This window comes from Meles meles, chromosome 17, assembly GCF_922984935.1.
Source record: "Meles meles chromosome 17, mMelMel3.1 paternal haplotype, whole genome shotgun sequence".
In the NCBI taxonomy this organism is placed as follows: domain Eukaryota; kingdom Metazoa; phylum Chordata; class Mammalia; order Carnivora; family Mustelidae; genus Meles; species Meles meles.
The window spans coordinates 33,842,697-33,863,548 of NC_060082.1; the positions used below are offsets into that span (position 1 = coordinate 33,842,697).

A 20,852-nucleotide genomic window follows, 5' to 3' on the forward strand; every position below is an offset into this window, starting at 1 on the left:
GGATTTATTCCAGGGCTGCAAGTTTGGCTCAATATCCGCAAATCAATCAATGTGATACAACACATTAATAAAAGAAAGAACAAGAACCATATGATACTCTCAATAGATGCTGAAAAAGCATTTGACAAAGTACAGCATCCCTTCCTGATCAAAACTCTTCAAAGTGTAGGGATAGAGGGCACATACCTCAATATTATCAAAGCCATCTATGAAAAACCCACCGCAAATATCATTCGCAATGGAGAAAAACTGAAAGTTTTTCCAGTAAGGTCAGGAACATGGCAAGAATGTCCATTATCACCACTGCTATTCAACATAGTACTAGAAGTCCTAGCCTCAGCAATCAGACAACAAAAAGAAATTAGCCGCATCCAAATAGGCAAAGAAGAAGTCAAACTATCACTCTTTGCAGATGATATGATACTATATGTGGAAAACCCAAAAGACTCCATTCTAAAACTGCTAGAACTTATACAGGAATTTAGTAAAGTGTCAGGATATAAAATCAATGCACAGAAATCAGGTGCATTTCTCTACACCAAGAATAAGACAGAAGAAAGAGAAATTAAGGAGTCAATCCCATTTATAATTGCACCCAAAACTATAAGATACCTAGGAACAAACCTCGCCAAAGAGGCTAAGAATCTATATTCAGAAAATTATAAATTACTCATGAAAGAAATTGTGGAAGACACAAAGAAATGGAAAAAAGTTCCATGCTCCTGGATTGGAAGAACAAATATTGTGAAAATGTCAATGCTACCTAAAGCAATCTACACATTTAATGCAATCCCTATCAAAATCCCACCCATTTTTTTCAAAGAAATGGAACAAATAATCCTAAAATTTATATGGAACCAGAAAAGACCTCGAATAGCCAAAGGAATATTGAAAAAGAAAGCCAAAGTTGGTGGCATCACAATTCCGGACTTCAAGCTCTATTATAAAGCCGTCATCATCAAGACAGCATGGTACTGGCACAAAAACAGACACATAGATCAGTGGAACAGAATAGAGAGCCCAGAAATCGACCCTCAACTCTATGGTCAACTAATCTTCGACAAAGCAGGAAAGAATGTCCAATGGAAAAAAGACAGTTTTTTCAACAAATGGTGTTGGGAAAATTGGACAGCCACATGCAGAAAAATGAAATTGGACCATTTCCTTACACCACACATGAAAATAGACTCAAAGTGGATGAAGGACCTCAGTGTGAGAAAGGAATCCATCAAAATCCTTGAGGAAAACACAGGCAGCAACCTCTGCGACCTCAGCCGCAGCAACCTCTTCCTAGGATCATCGCCAAAGGTAAGCGAAGCAAGGGAAAAATGAACTATTGGGATTTCATCAAGATCAAAAGCTTTTGCACAGCAAAGGAAACAGTTAACAAAACCAAAAGACAACTGACAGAATGGGAGAAGATATTTGCAAATGACATATCAGATAAAGGGCTTGTATCCAAAATCTATAAAGAACTTAGCAAACTCAACACCCAAAGAACAAATAATCCAATCAAGACATGGGCAGAAGACATCCAGATGGCCAACAGACGCGTGAAAAAGTGCTCCACGTCACTCGGCATCAGGGAAATACAAATCAAAACCACAATGAGATATCACCTCACACCAGTCAGAATAGCTAAAATTAACAAGTTAGGAAATGACAGATGCTGGCGAAGGATGCGGAGAAAGGGGAACTCTCCTACACTGTTGGTGGGAATGCAAGCTGGTGCAGCCACTCTGGAAAACAGCATGGAGGTTCCTCAAAAAGTTGAAAATAGAGCTACCCTATGACCGAGCCTTGCACTACTGGGTATTTACCCTAAAGATACAAACATAGTGATCCAAAGGGGCACGTGTACCCGAATGTTTATAGCAGCAATGCCTACAATAGCCAAACTATGGAAAGAACCTAGATGTCCATCAACAGATGAATGGATAAAGAAGAAGTGGTATATATACACAATGGAATACTATGCAGCCATCAAAAGAAATGAAATCTTGCCATTTGCAATGACGTGGATGGACCTAGAGGGTATCATGCTTAGTGAAATAAGTCAATGGGAGAAAGACAACTATCATATGCTCTCCCTGATACGAGGAAGTGGAGATGCAACATGGGGGGTTTGGGGGTAGGTGAAGAATAAATGAAACAAGATGGGATTGGGAGGGAGACAAACCATAAATGACTCTTAATCTCACAAAACAATCTGAGGGTTTCTGCGAGGAGGGGGGTCAGGAGAGGGAGGTGGGGTTATGGACATTGGGGAGGGTATGTGCTATGGTGAGTGCTGTGAAGTGTGTAAACCTGTCAATTCACAGACCTGTATCCCTGGGGGTAAAAATACATTATATGTTTATAAAAAAATAAAAAATTAAAATAAAATTTGCACTACCCTCATGATTATTGAGGTTAAATAACTTTTCAAAAATTTGTTGACCATTTGGATATTTTTTCATTTATTTATATATATATATATATTTTTTTTAAGAGTTTATTTATTTATTTGACAGATAGAGATCACAAGTAGGGAGAGAGGCAGGCAGAGAGAGAGAGAGAGGAGGAAGCAGGCTCCCTGCCAAGCAGAGAGCCCGATGCGGGGCTCGATCCCAGGACACTGGGATCATGACCTGAGCTGAAGGCAGAGGCTTTAACCCACTGAGCCACCCAGGCGCCCCTATATATATATATATATTTTTTTTTAATGTTTATTCGACAGAAAGAGATCACAAGTAGGCAGAGAGGCAGGCAGAGAGAGAGAGGAAAGCAGGCTATCCAAAGCTGAACGCTTAGCCCCTTGGTCTCATTCTAGGCTGCTTGAACTACTGCTATAGCCAAATCATTTTCTAGAATTTAGTTGTTCCAACCCCAGTAATCAACATTCTTTGAGGGTCTGCTGTGTGCCAGGGGCTGAGAGTACAGCAGGGAATAGACACAAACTCAGATTTTATTTTAGTTCCTCTTGATAAAACGAAGCAACCATGTGGTGCATTTATTTACTTTCCTTTCTCTCCGGGAAGGAAATGAAATTGTGTTGCCATCAAGGCCCAGGGCAGGAGCCAAACACTAAACATTAATTTTACAGATAAAATGCTCAAATAATGATTCTATTGTAAAGAAAGGGAGAGTCCTGTGTTAGGGATGGAGTGGGATGGCCTGGAAGGAAGGGACACTGGAATTATCAGTGTCCCCCATACCGAACAATATTTTTTTTTTCCAGAGATCATCCTTACCACGTAAAATGGGATTTCATAATACAGAGATTCTCCTCCTTAATGTCTGCTTATATTTGAAAACATTCTATCAGATTACGACTTTAGAAACTTATCAAAACATGGTAATAAGTGGAAACTATGCCACTGATTTCCATGAAGCCCAGCTTTTCATTTTTTCAGTCCTGGTGAGGCAGCAGAATCAGAAGCAAACCAAGTGCTGAGCCAGCCAGTCCAGCCATTTGGCACTTGCAAAGCCCCCGAAAAGGAGAGCAAGAGAGAATCACCTTATACAGATGGCAAGAGATAGGCAACAAGGTGGTCAGGGATCAGAACTTTGTAGAAATGCTTGAAAAACAAGAGCTAAATTGAACAGAAGAAGAGGGACTCTGGTGAGGATAATGATTATGGAATTTACAACGTTTAGAGACCAAATCTTCACGAAACAATTTTGGAATGGATAATACTTGGCAGAAGCTAAGATCAGAGTAAATGCTGGCTTTATTGCCTACATAGCTTTTAGAGAATAAACCTGTTGTGCCAAAAATACATAAATAAATAGAGAGGAAAAAAAGAGAAGAAATCTATGCCCGCCCCAAGGTCACAAATATATTTGCCCATCTTTTCTTTGAGGAGACTCATGGTTTTACGTTCACAGTGATATCCATGACCACCCAAAATTGTCATGGTGTGAAGCAGAGAACCAAGATTCCTTTGATTCCATGCAGATAGCCAACTAGATGGCACCTTTCACTAAAAGGAGCTTCCTTTCCCCCATTGCTCTGGAGCTTGTCAGTTTGTCATAAACCAATTGATGATGTATGTTTGGGGCTTGTTATGTGACTCTCAGTTGTCAGCCTTGGGTCTGTTTGGTTATCTCACAGAAATGCCGCAATGTCTTCTGTACTCAAGATTTGTAATATCTGGATGTGTAGCTGTGTAAGTCCTTTGGTTTTGTTCCTCTCCTCTTATCCCCCCTCCATCTATCTTCTCCAATTTGGAGATGGCTTTGCATCTTTTACATTCCATATGAATTTTAGAATCGGTTTATCAGTTTTCATCAAAGTGCTACCGATTTTTATTATGATGCATTATATCTGTCAGTCAGTTTGGGAGGGATTCCATATGAATTTTAGAATCGGTTTATCAGTTTTCATCAAAGTGCTACCGATTTTTATTATGATGCATTATATCTGTCAGTCAGTTTGGGAGGGATTGACATCTATACAACACGGTGAAGAAAGGGATTTTTGTCTCCTGTTGAAGGAGTTGGTCTGGGGCCTTTGGTCTGGGGCCTTTTCCACCACAGGAGAAGTAGAAGGTTCCAGGCATGCTGTTCTAAATAACGAGTTCAGGGTCCTGCATAAGAAACATTTGTAGGCGAATGGACATTGTTGGTTTGCAACACTCCTGGGAGCTTCCCAGTTGTAATTTGAAGCCAACCCCTCTACTTGGAGGGCAGAGAGAGACAGGAGAGAGAGAGGCAGGCCACTCCAGGTTGGTAGGTGGCCAGTGTAATAGGCAAAGGAAACTTACCTGTGAGGCTTGTCTTGGGTGGTGAGAAGACAAATGGATGCCTGTACCTGCCCATCTATAAAGAGGCCTAAGCTGGGCTCAGTCACATATACTGTGCAGGTGTTCCCAATACCACATCACTGTCTCAAAGATATGTCCTTGAAGCAGGCTGGGGGAGTGAGAAAGAGAGAGTGGAGCCCACATTCCAAGGGCAAGGGAGGAGTCAGGAGCCTTTGAGTGCCCAAGTCGAGCTCAGAGGCCAACTAGTGGTCTCATCTTTTTGATGACATTCCCTCAAAGACCTAATGGAAAGAGCTTGCTATCTGAATCAGATTTGGGCTCAGAATCTGACATGGCTGCTGATGAGAAATGTTTGGGGAGGTATACTCAGTCTTTCTCAACTAGTTTGTTCCCTCATCTATAAAATGTAATACCAATGTTAGAGTTTTGTTTGAGGAAATTAAATGCAATGATTTATGTAAAAGTGGGAAAGTAGTTAATAAGCAGAAGGACTTTTAAAAAAAGAAATCTTCTGTTAAACTATTTAAATGACCTCTTTTATCTGACATACTCAGATATTATTTTAGTTCCTCTTGATAAAATGAAACAACCATGTGCCACATTTATTTACTCTCCTTTCTCTCTAGGAAGGAAGTGAAATTGTGTTGTTATGAGTATTTTAGGGGGATCCACTCACTTATTTCTGGGCAATGTTCCTCTTTATTTTTGAGAGCTAAGCACTTTGGCTGTTAAATGCTTCATACTGCTGTCACTAGAGCTCAGCTGTGTGGTGTGGGTCATTCTCAGACATTTTACAGTATACACCATCCTCTATGGGTGAATATCCATATATCTTCAAGAAGCAAATATCCATGGCTGGTCCAAAAGGGAAAACATGAAGGTCAGGTCAGTATCTTTATCTATGCCCTTTGCAGAGACTAAAAGAAATAATGTGAGTGGAAGACAGATTAGTTATTAAGGGACCAGCTTTAACTCAGATAGTTATTAATAAAGGAAGTCTTGAAATTGACAAAGATGCCTTCTACAATTTATAATTTAGTGCTTTTGCCAGAAATATAATGCTGGGCTCAAGGTCCTTCACTCTCATCCAGTGCCACTGAAAAATCCTTGAATTTGTCATGAGCCCTTGGCCCTTTATGATGCTTGATCCTGTACCATTAATTTTCCATGCACACTTTATCTGTGCTGTAAACATCCCTCTGGGCAATTTCCCTTTACTCTCCAACTGGTATAATCCCAAAGTCGGTTAATTTGGTATCACTGATACTCAAGGCAACTCAGTACTGGCGGAATAATTGTGTTGGGACTATTTGTTTTGTCTTTTCACAGTATAGACCTGCATGCTTTCTCTCTTCCAATTAGGCTGCGACGTGTTTGGAAAGAAAATTTAACTACACATCTTTCTTATTCCTGCCTTCTTACTGGGAACTCACCCCAGTGAATGAAGACAGGACATCCCTGGAAGATGGCAGACAACATACCTCAGCACTGCGCCCTGATCCCAGAAGAAACTGCCACACACACACTGTACCATTTTCCTACTTTTTCTCGAGTACTCAAAGAGAAATGATGTCTGTATGTGGACAAGAAGCCAACAAGTGCCCCCACAACAGTGAGAAGTTCTCAGGGTTATAATTGTAAATACAGAATCCCAGAGAGCATTCACGTCAAGTTCATGTCATACTCCCAAGACCTGGAGCTTAATTAGAGAGCCTCATTAGACCCTGCCCCTCCCCTTTAGTGATGTGAATCTATGGTATTACCAAGACTTAGTTCCTTGGTTCAGATCTCGATTTCCTACTGACTTAGAGCCTCTCTTCAGCCTGATTCAGGGCATCTGAGGACACAGAGTCCCAGTGCACTGTCTCTGAGACGCCCCACCATGTCCCCCGCGGTGCAGAGAATTTTCCTTGCACTGTTCCTCCTCGGGCTCCTGTCTCTACTGCAGTGCCCATCTATTTTGTGTGGTGAGTACACGAGTGGCAGGGAAGAGGGGAGAGTTTAAACCAAGATATGGGAAAGAATTCCTGGTTGAGAATTAGTTAAATATAACCAAATGGCGATAATTCAGTACAATTTTGGAGAAGTACAACAGGGTATTTATTTAAAAATATATTTAAATTAAAAAAACAAATATAGTTAAATCATTTTAGTCCTTCCCATAAAGGATATAATGACTCAGAAATCAGAATATTACAAACCCATGAGGAGCTGATCTAGTCACAAAAAATCCTTTTCGTCTTTATATTAATGTATTATATTTAAATGGATGATCTTCAATTTTGAAAAAATTAATTCGCCCATAGGGTTCATGATTTTTCTATTGCTTTAATAACGGAGTAGAATTTTTTGCCATCTGGAAGGCAAAATTTTATATTGTTATACATAATGAGTGAATTTATCAGAGTAAGATTACAAAGCAAGTATAAACTGGAAACATTAAGTCTAAGGTATTATATTGCAAGTCAAGGAATAATTGTCCCACTGAACGGGTTTGCAAGGACCTGCAGACCACTAAGTTAGTGCTGATTATGAATGCAGACATGAGTAATTCTTTTCATTTGCAAGTGGAAATATGCCAATACAAGTAACATTTCTTATTCATCTGCTGAGGTGATTTCTTCCGTAAAAGAAAGATTTTCTAAGACTTTAAAAATCATTTACATATCTGTGCCTTAAACCATCTGTCAGAACATTTAACATAGAGCATTTTGCTCAGAATGGCAAAAATCACTCGACAGAGAAGACCTTTTTCCCAAGAGCTCTGTCTTTTTCAATGGAAACTATGTATCCTACTCTTGCGATGTTGGCTATTTCCCCAAATTCCGATGATACAAGGATTCCATGGCAAGCAGAGAGAATGTGGAGGTCCAAGGGGCCATCTTGTAATCCTTCATTAAGATTAACTTCTGGGGTCCCAGAATGATCCCATCCTCTTCAGGCTTTATGAGTGTTCTTAATATCACAGAGTGACTTCAAAGTTGTTTTTCTTTTCTTTCTTTCTTTCTTTCTTTCTTTCTTTGAGAGAGAGAGAGAGAGAATGAGAGAAGGAGAGAGAGAGCATGAGGGGGAGGGTTAGATGGAGAAGCAGACCTCCTGCTGGGCAGGGAGCCCAATGCAGGAGTCAATCCTGGGACTCCAAGATCATAACCTGAGCCTGAGGCAGTCGCTTAACCAACTGAGTCACCCAGGTGCCCCTGAGTTGTTTCTCTAAGTGGAATACTAAAGTTTTTTACTTTGGAAGTTTCTCCTCCATTGGGAATTGAAATGAATGTTATTCTTCCAAAGCTCAACCGCACCGCAATACTCTCATTGTCTTCCCGGAGCTCCATTAGCTCCTCTTCCTTTATGAATCAGGGAGGTTAGATTATGTCCAAGTCATAGAGACTTGTCACAATTCCTTCAGGTTTTTCCTCTATTTATCCCCTTCTCTTCCATTCCTTCAACCCCCCCCCCCCCACTTCTGGTCCATGTTCAGGATAAGATACACTCCAATCTGTCTCACTTTGGTCTCCAAGGTTACCTCTTCTTCATCCTTAGTAACAACGAGCTGCTGCCCCTAAGCCCTGCTCACATCATCACTCCAATACAAAATGCCTGCCTGTATATCATCCATCAAAGTAACTTTTATCCAAACCTTGAGATAGACTTCCAGTCTCTCTTAGAAAATGTAACTTTATTTTTTCTCTCTTGGTTTTCTCTCCAATTTTTTTTCTTTTTTAGACCTATCTTGTTGGCATTCCTTGTTATTGAACACATTATTATAAACTGACTGTCGTTTTGCTATCTATGTGCTTGGGACTTATTGTCCTTACAGTATTGCAAGAATGTGCCTCGATGTCTGCGGAACAGTCTCACAGGGATCAATTTGCATAAATATGTGTGGAGTTAATTCATAAAAAGGCATTTTCCAATGATCTGAGGCTTAGAAAATTCCATTTCCACACCGTAGACTTGTACACAGGGAACATTTATCTTGGACCTACCTGTTCAAGGGAAAAGACAAAGAAATACTTGAGACATATTCCTTGCTATCAAAAGGGAAAAAATGTGAATATGGATAGCATCAATTAACTGTTAAATAATTACTAGAGAGTATAGAGAATACAGAACATGGATTTTGAGCAAGCCAGATTTCAGTTCTATCTTTACCACTAAGTAGCTGCCTCATCTGAGGCACAAAAGACTTACCCTCTCCAAGGATCTGTTTTCTGCCATAAAAAATGGGAAGATAATAGCGTGTATCTCTTGGGGGATGTTGTGATGATTGGAAGAGATAATAAAGGAAATGTCCAGATTATGTGTACATAGTATCATAATACATATACTATGTATACACTATGTACACATCGTGTACATTTTGGCATAGTACACACGTAATGTATACAGAGTGTCCAGATTAGTGTAAAATCTCAGTAGGTAATTGGTTAAGATATATACTCTCTCCCTAATAACTGCTGTAGGAGCTCAGAGATATAAATGATGACTATTTGCTGGGCCAGCAGGAGAAGCCTTCACAAGCAAATGGAACTGAATAGCAAATAGATAAGAAGAGTGTCATTCTAGGTAGGAGAGAGGACGTGGGGGCACCAGCTCAGCTGGTTAAGGGTCTGCCTTTGGCTCAGGTCCTGACCCCAGGGTCCTGGGATCAAGTCCCACATCAGGCTCCTTGCTCAGTGGAGAGCCTGTTTCTCCCTCTTCCTCTGCGATCTCCCCTGCTTGTGTTCTATCTCTCTGTGTGTCCAGTGAATAAATAAACTCTTTTAAAAAAGAAAAAGGAGTTTAAGTATCATATCGTCTCACTTATTTGTGGAGCATAACAAAGAACACGGAGGACATGGGGAGATGGAGAGGAGAGGGAGTTGAGGGAAACTGGAAGGAGAGATGAACCATGAGAGACTATGGACTCTGAAAAACAACCTGAGGGTTTTGAAGGGGCGGGGGGGAGGGGGTGGGAGGTTGAGGAACCAGGTGGTGGGTAATAGGGAGGGCACGTACTGCATGGAGAACTGGGTGTGGTGCAAAAACAATGAACACTGTTATGCTGAAAATAAACAAAAAAAAAAAAGGAAAAGGAGAGGATATGAGCACAGATACAGCTCTGGGAATGTCTGTGGCATGTTTGCCTAGATGGATTAATTAGCATACAGAGGGTTCATATAAAAAAGTAACAGCAGTTAAGGTTAAAGGGTCGGTGGGAAACGCCAGGAGAGGGTCTCCTAAATACACACTGTTAGCACATGTTCTTAAACTTTTGTTTCTAGAAAATATACAATTCTAAGCTATCATTATTTGATTCCAGTCCCAGTGAGACCATAAGGAGAAAGACTTTGTGTTATTGCTTCGGAGTACTTCTGAAAATCCACATTTTCATGCAAGTTTCATCCAACTTCTTAGTTTGGAGGCTCCTAATGAAATTATTTAGTTGGAGGGAATGACTGGGTTGGCGGACTTTAGCAATCAGGAACAGGGAGAGCAGACCCAGAATGTCCTTCTGTTCCCCCAATCTCTCTTCAGGGCTGAAATCTTGAAAAGCAGAAATGAGTTTATTATCTATGGGAGTCTCATTGCAGTGATTTTACTAACCATTTGTCTCACTTTTTATTTTTTAGAGGTGTGTTGCCCAATACCAGAGCTGGAGAATGGCGAAATCATTTCACAACGCATTAGTTCTGTGAATAGCTGTACTTATTTCTATAGAGATGCAGTTTATTATAAGTGCTATAAGAAACAGCGGTTTGAAGCTAGATGCCAAGAAGATGGCACGTGGTACCCCAAAACACCAACATGTGATGAGCGTAAGAGCTTATGGAATTTTATGTTATTTTTTCTTTTCCTTTTTTAAATTTACATTCATTCTTCTGTCAGGTTGGTTTACACGTAGTGTATTATTAGTTTGGGGGTAAAATTTAGTGATTCATCACTTGCATATAACATCCAGTCCTGGTTATATCAAGTGCCCTCCTCAGTGCCCATCACCCAATTACCTCATCCCCCTAAACCACTCCCCTCCAGGAACCCTCAGTTTGTTCCATGTTTCTGCATACCAAAGTGATGGAGATTATTAAGGGAAGGTTTCAAATTAGGAAGAATTTGTATACCCTGCATGATTTTTGGAGTGGATACATTTGTTAAAAATCATTGCCCACCTCCCAATCCAACTTTCTTTTTCCTCCTCATTGTTTATTCCTATTCTCTTGACCTTCCTGCTTTTCTTTTCTGAATCAGTAAAAATAGGCCACATCTAATAGATCAGCTGAACTTTTCAATTATTGCCTTCTGTTTCTTGGTGTTTATTGTCTTTTCTTCTCTTCTGTCTGTTCATATGCCTTAATCTGCAGTTCAAGAACCACCCAAATCTGTTTGAATCCATCTTTCTAAACTTGCTTCCTTTCCTCCACAAACTTACTTCCTTCCTTCTGCTGTCTCTAAGTTCTCCTTCAGACTCTCCCCCAGTGTGAAATGTCTACCTCTCCCTCACCAAGAGCATTTAGGTGCTAAACAAAATCCTACATCTCCCATTGTTTTTTCCATGACCCTACCTGTTGATGTCAAGAACAATTATCCCTGCTGGATGGTGATGTTTCTTCCTGCCTTATGTATGAGAAGGAGCCCTAAAGTGGTTCAGATTGCTGTGTTCCAGAAGATCTTATAAAGTAATATTGTGAAGTCTCATCACTATAAAACATTATCTCTCAACTGGCACCTCAATTGTGCCTTTATCAGGCCATTCCAGTGTCCAACAGATTTACAGGTTCGGGATGATGCAGTCTGTAATATGACTAGTACATTCTATGGCCACGGTCTCAGTACCACACCTCTTTTGCTGTGAATGGGTTTTCTAGTTGCACATAGTATAATCCATTTCTAATTATTTAAACAATATAACTTTCATATAAAAGTGTTGACTGAAGTCTCACAAACAGAAAAGGCAAACTCATACCTGGAACACTTATGTATTTCTGTCAAAAGACATACTTGTCCCTTCTAGGTAGAAGGGATGCAATATAGTCAACTTGCTACCAAGTGGCTTTGTAGTTATCTCAAGGGGTGGTATCATATTAAAGACGTAACGTTGTGGTTGGCAGGTTGAAGATTCAGTGACAGCCTTGGTAAGTGGCAGTCCATGTTGTTGTGCCCATGCTTGTTCTTCATCCATACCACCCCTTTGCTCCTCTTCCTCTTGTGACAGCACTGGAAAGGCCAATGACAGAAAATGGCTGACTTTAACTTGCTGAGACATTGTTTAATTGTTTAATGCCTACACAACATGCAAAATAAAAACTTTGCACTTCCTGTCATTCCCATATATCAGGTCACCTACTTCTACCTACCCCAGATCTCCCTGGGCCTAATCTTCCAATCTTTGCCCTTAAGGGCACTGCCAAACAAGCCATTCATTCTGGGCCATTCCAGGCTCATTTCATCTATCTTTAGTCCTCTTCTTTTTCCAACAATGTGAATGAGCAGATCATCTAAGATTTTTCCTTACTACTGTCTTTCCCCGATCAGCCTCTAAAGCAGCTTCCATCCATTTAGCTTATACATACTCAAAATACACATCTGTGAGTAAGGCTTGGCTTCTCTCTCTTCTGTCAGTTGGTTATAATGGACACTCTACATAGCCATGAGCGTGAGCTCAAGAGGCACTTGTGCAACAGTGGATGGGCATAAGGAGGATATAGACTTCCTATCTGGGTGGGCTGCTTGTGCCATCTGGTCCTTGCAAATGCTCAATCGCAGAAGACAACTTCCATTTTATAATGAATTGTTTGTAGTCTGCTTGGCCTTATAACTTGGTTCTGATTGACCAAGATCATGATTTTGGCACATGCTCACTTCATGACCAAATATCAGGCACAGCTTGTATTGGGACCAAACACTATGTCAAGAGTTATATCTCAAACAGCACATTTCATGGCCTTGCTTCAGGATCTCAAGGGTATATGCTATGATAGTCCCATTGATATTTGCATGCTTTCTGACTATAACCACTTTCAATGTACGAGGCTCTGCTGCATCTTAAGTTAAACAACAGGACAATTACACTGCAACTGCCTCAATAGAACAAAAGATGTTCTTAGGGTTCTAGGCATTTAGGAATTTACAAGGGTTTAGGAGGTCTGCACCAGGAACCAGATGGATTATCTATCTATCTATCTATCTATCTATCTATCTATCTATCTATCTATCTCAACATGCTAGTTTCTTCTTGCTCATTCAGTATAATTAACATAATGCCATTGATATCCTGGATCAATGTAGATGTTCAGATAATATAGTATCATCAGACTCTAGGCAAGGGAGTTATTATACCTCACGGTTGAAACTACAAATACATGATTTGATGCTTCTGTGTGTATGCAAACTGTCTCTGACCCTCTTTTTGGATAGGGATGAAAAGAAGGCATCTGCTAAACCAGTGGTCCTCATTTCCCTGAAGATACAAAAATCTACTCTAGCAAAGATAAAACATCTGAAATGAGAATGAGAATGTTGTTGAGTTTTCAGTAGTCAACTATAATTCCCCAGAATCACAACATCTCTTGTAGATAGACTGGGGAAGAAATGGCAATAGAATGGGGAGGCAGCTTCAGTTCTTTAAGAGTGGCATCAATTCCCCCATTTTCTCTGCCATCTTGGTATAGGATATGTTTTTTAATATGCTGCCTTCGCTGGAAGGGGGATGGAGATGAGCAAGACCAATAGCTTCTACTTGACTACTTGGATATGACAAGTTTTACCGCAAAGGCCAAGAACTCAACGAAGGGGTTGAACAAAGTATTAATTTTAACCACTCCCATTATCCTTTTGAAGATATTAGAGATGACCACCAAGTGGCCAGGATGGTTCGTCAGCCTGAGGCTTACAGGAGGGCAGCCCAGGTCTTGGGTTGGGCTAAGTGGTCCCCTGGGCAGAGAAGATGACAGGACAGAATGGAGCCTACTACAAAACATACAGATTCTGGGATGAGTTATGTTTTACATTCGACAAGCTCATGCTCTCTCACTTTTATCTCTCACTGTCAAGACTGTGATTTCCCTCCTGAGGTTGCCCACGGATATTACGAAAAAACGAGAGGATTGCATGTATTCATAGACAATGAAGTGATATATAGATGTAACAAAGGATACACTCTGGTTGGAGAGGAAAAACTCTCTTGCAGTTCTTCACACTGGACCCCTGAAGCCCCTCAGTGTAAAGGTAACTCCATCTCCCTTTTCAGTCAGGTGGGTGGAAGGGTCACAAAAGCATGGAAGCATTTGATTTGATCTGATTTGATTTATTTGATTTATTTGAAATCATGACTGTGTTCAGGACACAAAGAGTACAAAGGGAACACATAAACATCAACCTCCCTTCCTCTTTCTCCCAGTCACAAAATTCAGCCCCTATGCCCACTTTCCTGTCTATTTCCAGAAAAATTCTGTACATGGCTCATTTCATCTACAGCCTGTGGCAATATTTTCATGCACGCTTACTCTAGCATGAATGTGGGCTCTCATGGGCTAATTGCAAACATCACGACGTGGCAAAGACTTCCATCATAGCCTCGTGCAAGGCCCCGCGGGCTCCTACTATGTTGTGGGGACAGGACAGTCAAGGTCAGGTCTGACTTTTACAGGCACACAGGTTATAGCATGTTGCCATCAGCAACTCCGGGGATGATTGGCCACCATAGTCTCCATTACACCCAGAGGCCAATTGGCAGGAGGGAACATTTCATAGCTCATGTCTTACTGGGATCGAGAGATGAGGGATACTTGCTTTGATAGCTGAGGACCGGGGTCACATGCCTTTTTTAATATCTTATCATGTTCTTGAAAAGTATGAGGACCTTCGGCAAGTTTCTTGACCTGTCTGTATCTCAACTTTCTCCCAGAAAAATGGAAGTGATAACAGTCCTTACCTCACAGAGCTGAATCACATAAAATGTTCAGCTCAAGTCTGATATATCAGTACAGCCAATACTCAACCAAAATGCTAACAAATATTACTGTTACCAAAACCAAAGATAAAACAATTCTCAGCACCTGTGATAGTTAATTCTTATAGTCCTAGCCTGTTGTCATGTCTTTTTGCTTAGATTTACATATTGCTTAAAACCATGTTTCCATTGTAGCTCTGTGTCCAAAACCAGAAATAGCCCATGCAAAGCTGTCTGTGGTGAAGTATCAATATCTTCAGTCTTCAAATGTCACCATCCAGTGTGACTCTGGCTATGAACTGGTTGGTCCCCAAAGTGTCACATGCTCAGAGAGCAGAACCTGGCACCCTGAGTTGCCCAAGTGTGAGTGGGTAAGTGACATGATTCAAGAAAATCTCCTTGTGAGCCAATCCTAAAATAGGGGCCTCCCCCCAAACACTGTCCCAGTCAGTAATGGTGGTGAGATCTGACTAGTCAGGAGTCAGTTCTGAGTCCTTCAGAGGAACTTTCTTCTTTTGTGAACACTGTGGTTGGGTAGGAGTGACAAGCTTTCCTCTCTTACTGGAGAAGGAAAAACCAAGCCTCTTAGGGAGAAGAGGGTCTCAAGAGCCTGGGACTTTTTCTAGACCATATAATATACTGTGTTCCATTTCTGGATGGTCTCAGAGACATCTGGACATCTCTGTCCTCACAGAAGCCCCCTACGAAGCTGTCTCAGCACAGATCCCTAACCCTCTGGGAAGGACCATGTTGGGACCCAAGATGTTTCCTGGTTTTCCTGCTCACCAGGCAGTTCTGGGCTTGGCCTTGGCTCTGAGCTATAGTCCTGTCATTGCCAAGAGTCCCCCCTCAACCCTGCTCCTTCTTGACTTGGAGAGAAGCTGCTCAACCACACCCATCTTCTACTTCTCTTGCAGGTGATCCCCAAAGACTGTGAACATGTCCGCAAAGGCAAAAAGATCATGCAGTGTCTCCCCAACCCAGCGGATGTGAAAATGGCCATGGAGCTGTATAAGTTGTCTCTGGAGATTGAACTACTGGAACTACAGAGAGACAAGGCAGAGAAATATACTATGGAGTCACCAGTGTAATTTCCCCCAAAGGAGGGAGAAAAATGTACCACCTTCAATACAATACAGATCCCTTCAGGTTACCAGCTCTACTGTCCCCTTTGCACCATCATTTATGGTAGTAAATGTCTAGAAAGGATAATTTGTTCACATTTAGTGCTTTGTGACTGTAGAATTATTGATGATCTTGTAGCTGATGGTTTTCCTTTTCTGGACACAAAGTGCACACTTTGTTTCAAGTAAAGAATTTATGTATCAGAAATGATTTTGCCTTTGTGGTCATTAAGACTCTGTCCTTAATGAGGCCCCTAAACACACCCATTCCAGAAAGTTAATACATTTCCTGAGTGTAAGGTCTGGACATGGATGTGGGCTCACAGCCAAGCATTTCCCGGGTTGCCTCACTGCACACTTGCACACGCGCTAATCCCTCAGCTCCTCAGTATTTAGATTCAGTGTCAACACACCCCACGTTCCTAGGCCATTCTCCCCATTTGAAGGGGGTCCTGCCCTTTACGAAACCCTGTGCCCTCACCCTCTGCCTCACTAATGCTACGACTTCTGCCTGACATGAAAGGTATACGTGTTTGTGTCTGGACCTCCTTCTTCCATTTTGAGAAAACAAACTCTGACAGACTGATGCACGAGGCCCACATGAAGGCCACCTGTGTGTCCCAAGTCCTCTCTTGTCATTAGCAAGAAAAGTGAAATGGCCTGAGCAGGTGTCCCACACATGAGGAGAAACCCCCATCCATCACCCGTACATCTTGGAGTCCCCTGGACACTGCCACTCCTTCTACTCGCCACGTTGTCCAATGGTTGCCTCCTCTGAAATCTCTCATTCGTGTCCCAGCCCTTTTGCTTGTCTCTTCTCTCTTTGTTCACAGGCCTCTGTGGGGGAGCACGGGCCTCTTTTGTTCTTATTTCCCCAAATATACTCTGCACAGGCCGTGGGGGCTCAGAGGCTTTCACTGAACTTTAGAGGCAACAGAAACTTAGAGAATCTGGCCCAACATAGAGGGTGTCTGCCGACAGTCCTGAAAACCATTTGCCTGCTCTTGCTTCTAGGAAATCTGTAGATTTTAATTGGGATTTCCCCTTCAACAAGGATTTGTGGGTCACTGGTTTCCTTGGAGGATGGTCCCAGAAAGCAGTGTTCAGTGAGGGGATAGTGAGATGACCAGATGAGAAAGGGAGGACCACTGAGGAAGGACATTGCAGTGATTATTGTGGTTGGTGATGGGGCCTCAGGGAGGCTGACTGTGCTCCAAGACCGTGCGGGACACATTCTGTGTAGTCCTCCCAGGGGTGAGGACCTGGGGCATCTTTCCACTGATTCTGTCCTCTTATGGGTAAAGCCTGACTCCAGCGGCTTTGGTTGCCAACCCTGTGGCCCCACTGAACAGGCTCCCATGGCAGGGCTCAAGGTCAGGTGCAGAGAGGCTGGTAGAGGAGGGCACCCTGGGGGGCCAGCAGCAGCCTCCTGTGTAGGGACAGGGGCAGAGCACAGTTGGTCTGGGCCGTACTTCCCTCTTCTCTGTGGCTCTCTTTTGACCTCTCTTCTGGCCTGTCCCTCTCTCTCTACTCAAAATTCCCCTTCCTCAGACCCCTGCATTTTTTGGTGTTAGTTGGCTCCAACAGAATTCTTTTCATTTTCTTAGAGAGTCATTTGACTTTCCACCTACCACTAGACTCCTGGCTTATTGATGTCTTTTGTTGTGTGCAGTCTCACCAAATATTTACTAAACCTGCCTGAAAAACAACTTGGTTACAATTTATAAAAAAAGTTAAAAATCCATTATGGCAAATGTCGGGTTTCCCTATTGGTTTAGGGCATGAGGGTACACCATGAGCCCCTGGGCTGCCTCAGGCATTTTCTCACAGGTTGAAAATCTGCTACTGGTCATTTAAATTACTGGGCATTTAATTTTCTATTTTATTTTATTTTTTATCTATTTATTTTGACAGAGAGAGAGCACAAGCAGGAAAGAGGGGCAGAAAGAGAAGTGGGGTCCCAGCTGAGCATGCAGCCTAATATGGGGCTGGAGCCAGATGTGGGGTTCAATCCCAGGACTCGGGGATCATGATCTGAGCTGAAGGCAGACATTTAACCTACTGAGCCACCCATGTGCCCCTAGTGTGCATTTTAAATATTCTTTTCCACTTTATTTCCTGAAAATCTGATCCATGAATGTAGAGAAGCCTGCTAAGTTTCTAGGTGAGACTGAGAGACACAGAAAAGCCTTATCAGAAGAATTTGTAAAGAGGAATTTGTTCAGTCGGATGCTCACTGATGCTTTGAGGACGAGGAAAGGAAAGATCCTGAATAATTTTATACCACACATTAAAAATAAATTTTAGGACATACAGAAAAATAGTTGCCTTTGCCTTATCAGGACGCAGGCAGACGCATCACAGAAAAACAAAAATGAAAACAAAAGTGGATTGTCAGCATGGTCTCCTGTTAGCAGGAGCTTTGCAACTGTAAACAAAGGAAACCCAAACAGATGGCCATTTTATTTTATTCTATTCTATTTCATCTCATTTCATTTCATTTTTGTTTTACACATCACTCTTTATTTTGATAGCATCACTGGAAGTTCCCACTAACAAAAGTAGTTGCCCATATTATATGTCAGGCACGGATTTAAGTCCCTCATACATAGTTTTCTCACTTAATCCTTGTAATAATCCTAAGAGGTTAGAATGATTAGTCCCCCAAAACCGATGACGGAACAAGAAAAGCTCAGGGGGTTAATGAGATGCACGATGAAGGGTGGGAAAGACATTAATGCAAGAATCGGAGAATCCGTTTCTTCCCCAGGAGTCCACTCACCGTTCACGCCTTTCCTTCTAGCTCTAGAACTGCCTGGACATGGACAAACAGGCACGAATCGTTGCATTCATCCCCCTCAGCCTCGCTGAGGAGCCGCAGCGCAGCAGGGGCTCTTTGTTCTGTCCTCCAGCATGAATCTGGTTGGGTGCGTGGAGAATCCACTTATCATCCCAACCATCCTCTTGGACCCTCCCCTCCACAGCCTCATGTACTTCTTCCTTGGCAACATGTCTCTTCCTGATATTTTTTTAACCCCCACCACCATCCCCAAGATGCTGGTGAACCCCCTGGATGGGCACACCAACAGATGCCCATTTTATGTACCAAGGTTCCTGCCGTGGTGCTTCCTATGAACTTCCAAGGTCTGCGTAGCCCGGAAAAGAGGATGTTAATGTTCCTTAGGGTTAGGTATGGGTAACTATCTGTTTAATGGACTTGCTTTCACGGATCTTCCCTCACCTCCTCCCCCTAGTGAAAGTGTCAACACCCTCCTCATCTCCCTCTTGCTGCCACCAAGCCTCACTCAGAAGTCTTCGATCATTAAACAATAATTTTTAAACACCACTTCTCCTTTTCTTTGCTAAGTGCCATTTGAATTAGTTTTATATCTTAAACAAGGTCGTCCACTCTTCACTTACATTAGAATAAACATTTGAGTGGGGGATAGAATGGAAACCTAATTTACATTTTGTACTGTATCATATTGCATTCTGCTTGCAAAAACTCATTCTTGAGTTCAGTGAGTGTTAGATAATTAGACAATTGATATTTTAAGTGCATTATAAACTCAGAATACTTGTTGAATTGTTCCATATGTGCTCAAACTGTTTTTACGAATATTTGAGAAATTGAGCAGAGCAGTGAGACAGAGGAGGGAAGGCAGCCAATAAGGGATTCATTGTCAAGCCACTGACCTCTGTGGGTGACCTGAACCCATGGGGACACTATGAAGGATGTCAAAGACATACCAGAGAATTATCTTACTCAAAGGGCAAGGGAGCTGGGGTATTGATACAGTAACTTCTACGGATATTCAGGATATTAAGGTCTGCAACTGGGAAGAGTTAATTACCTAGTATTTTTGATCTGCTGTCACGTTGTCAGAATAACCTTCAGCAGTTCTTGAAAAAGCCTGGGCAAACCAAGCAAATACCGACCGTCTTGAAGTTGTCCCAGAATGTGCAGTTGAGCCCTAGTGATATCAACAGGAACTTGGCAGTGTCTGCTACACACTTCAGTATGATGGGGGCTCTCATGCTCTCACATCCGTACACTGGTTTTCCTGCTCTGCTTTTGCTTCTTGGCCTCTCATTCTCCACTTTTTGGTTTATTTCCTCTATTTCTTGGAGAACATCCTCGATGAGCTTCCTAGGAAATGATTATCTAGAAAGCAAAACACGAGCTTCTGCATATTTGAAACTGTCTTTATTTGAATACTTGGCTGATAATTTCATTGAGTGTAGAAAACGGGGTTAAAAAATAACTTTTTTTTAAGTTATAATTTTTTTTATTTTTTTCAGTATTTAAATTTATTTTTTCAGCGTAACAGTATTCATTGTTTTTGCACAACACACAGTGCTCCATGCAATACGTGCCCTCCCTATTACCCACCACCTGTTCCCCCAACCTCCCACCCCCGACCCTTCAAAACCCTCTGGTTGTTTCTCAGAGTCCATATTCTCTTATGGTTCGCCTCCCCTTCCAATTTTTTTTTTTTATAAACATATAATGTATTTTTATCCCCAGGGGTACAGGTCTGTGAATCGCCAGGTTTACACACTTCACAGCACTCACCATAGCACATACCCTCCCCAATGTCCATAACCCCCTCCCCCTCTCCCAACCCCACCTCCCCCCAGCAACCCCCAGTTTGTTTTGTGAGATTAAGAGTCATTTATGGTTTGTCTCCCTCCCAATCCCATCTTGTTTCATTTATTCTTCTCCTGTCCCCCTAACCCCCATGTTGCTTCTCCATGTCCTCATATCAGGGAGATCATATGATAGTTGTCTTTAAAAAAAAAAAAATAACTTTCTTTCAGAATTTTTAAAAAGTGTCTTCTTTGTACCATAGTTTCCAATACTGCAACTGAAAAGTCAGAAGCCATTTTTATGACAGAGTCTACAGGATTTTTTTTTTCTTTCTCTCTTTTCTTCCAGAAGGAGACTCATTCTTTTTTCCTGAGAAATTTTCTTGAGTATAGTTTTCTCCGTAATTTTCTCATCTCTATTTTTTTCTTTTTCTTTATGAATATTCTACTGTTCACATGTTG

At 41.7% G+C, this 20,852-nt stretch overlaps 1 protein-coding gene across 1 annotated transcript; it reads left to right on the forward strand.

The window, feature by feature from the left end:
* Positions 1–6,566: 6,566 nt before the first annotated feature.
* LOC123927427 (apolipoprotein R-like) lies at positions 6,567–16,008 on the forward strand. The gene is made up of 5 exons (XM_045981981.1): positions 6,567–6,715; positions 10,361–10,546; positions 13,779–13,952; positions 14,872–15,047; positions 15,594–16,008. The coding sequence occupies exons 1-5, from the start codon at positions 6,631–6,633 to the stop codon at positions 15,765–15,767; spliced, it is 795 nt and encodes a 264-aa protein (XP_045837937.1). The 5' UTR covers positions 6,567–6,630; the 3' UTR covers positions 15,768–16,008.
* The last annotated feature ends 4,844 nt before the right edge of the window (positions 16,009–20,852 follow it).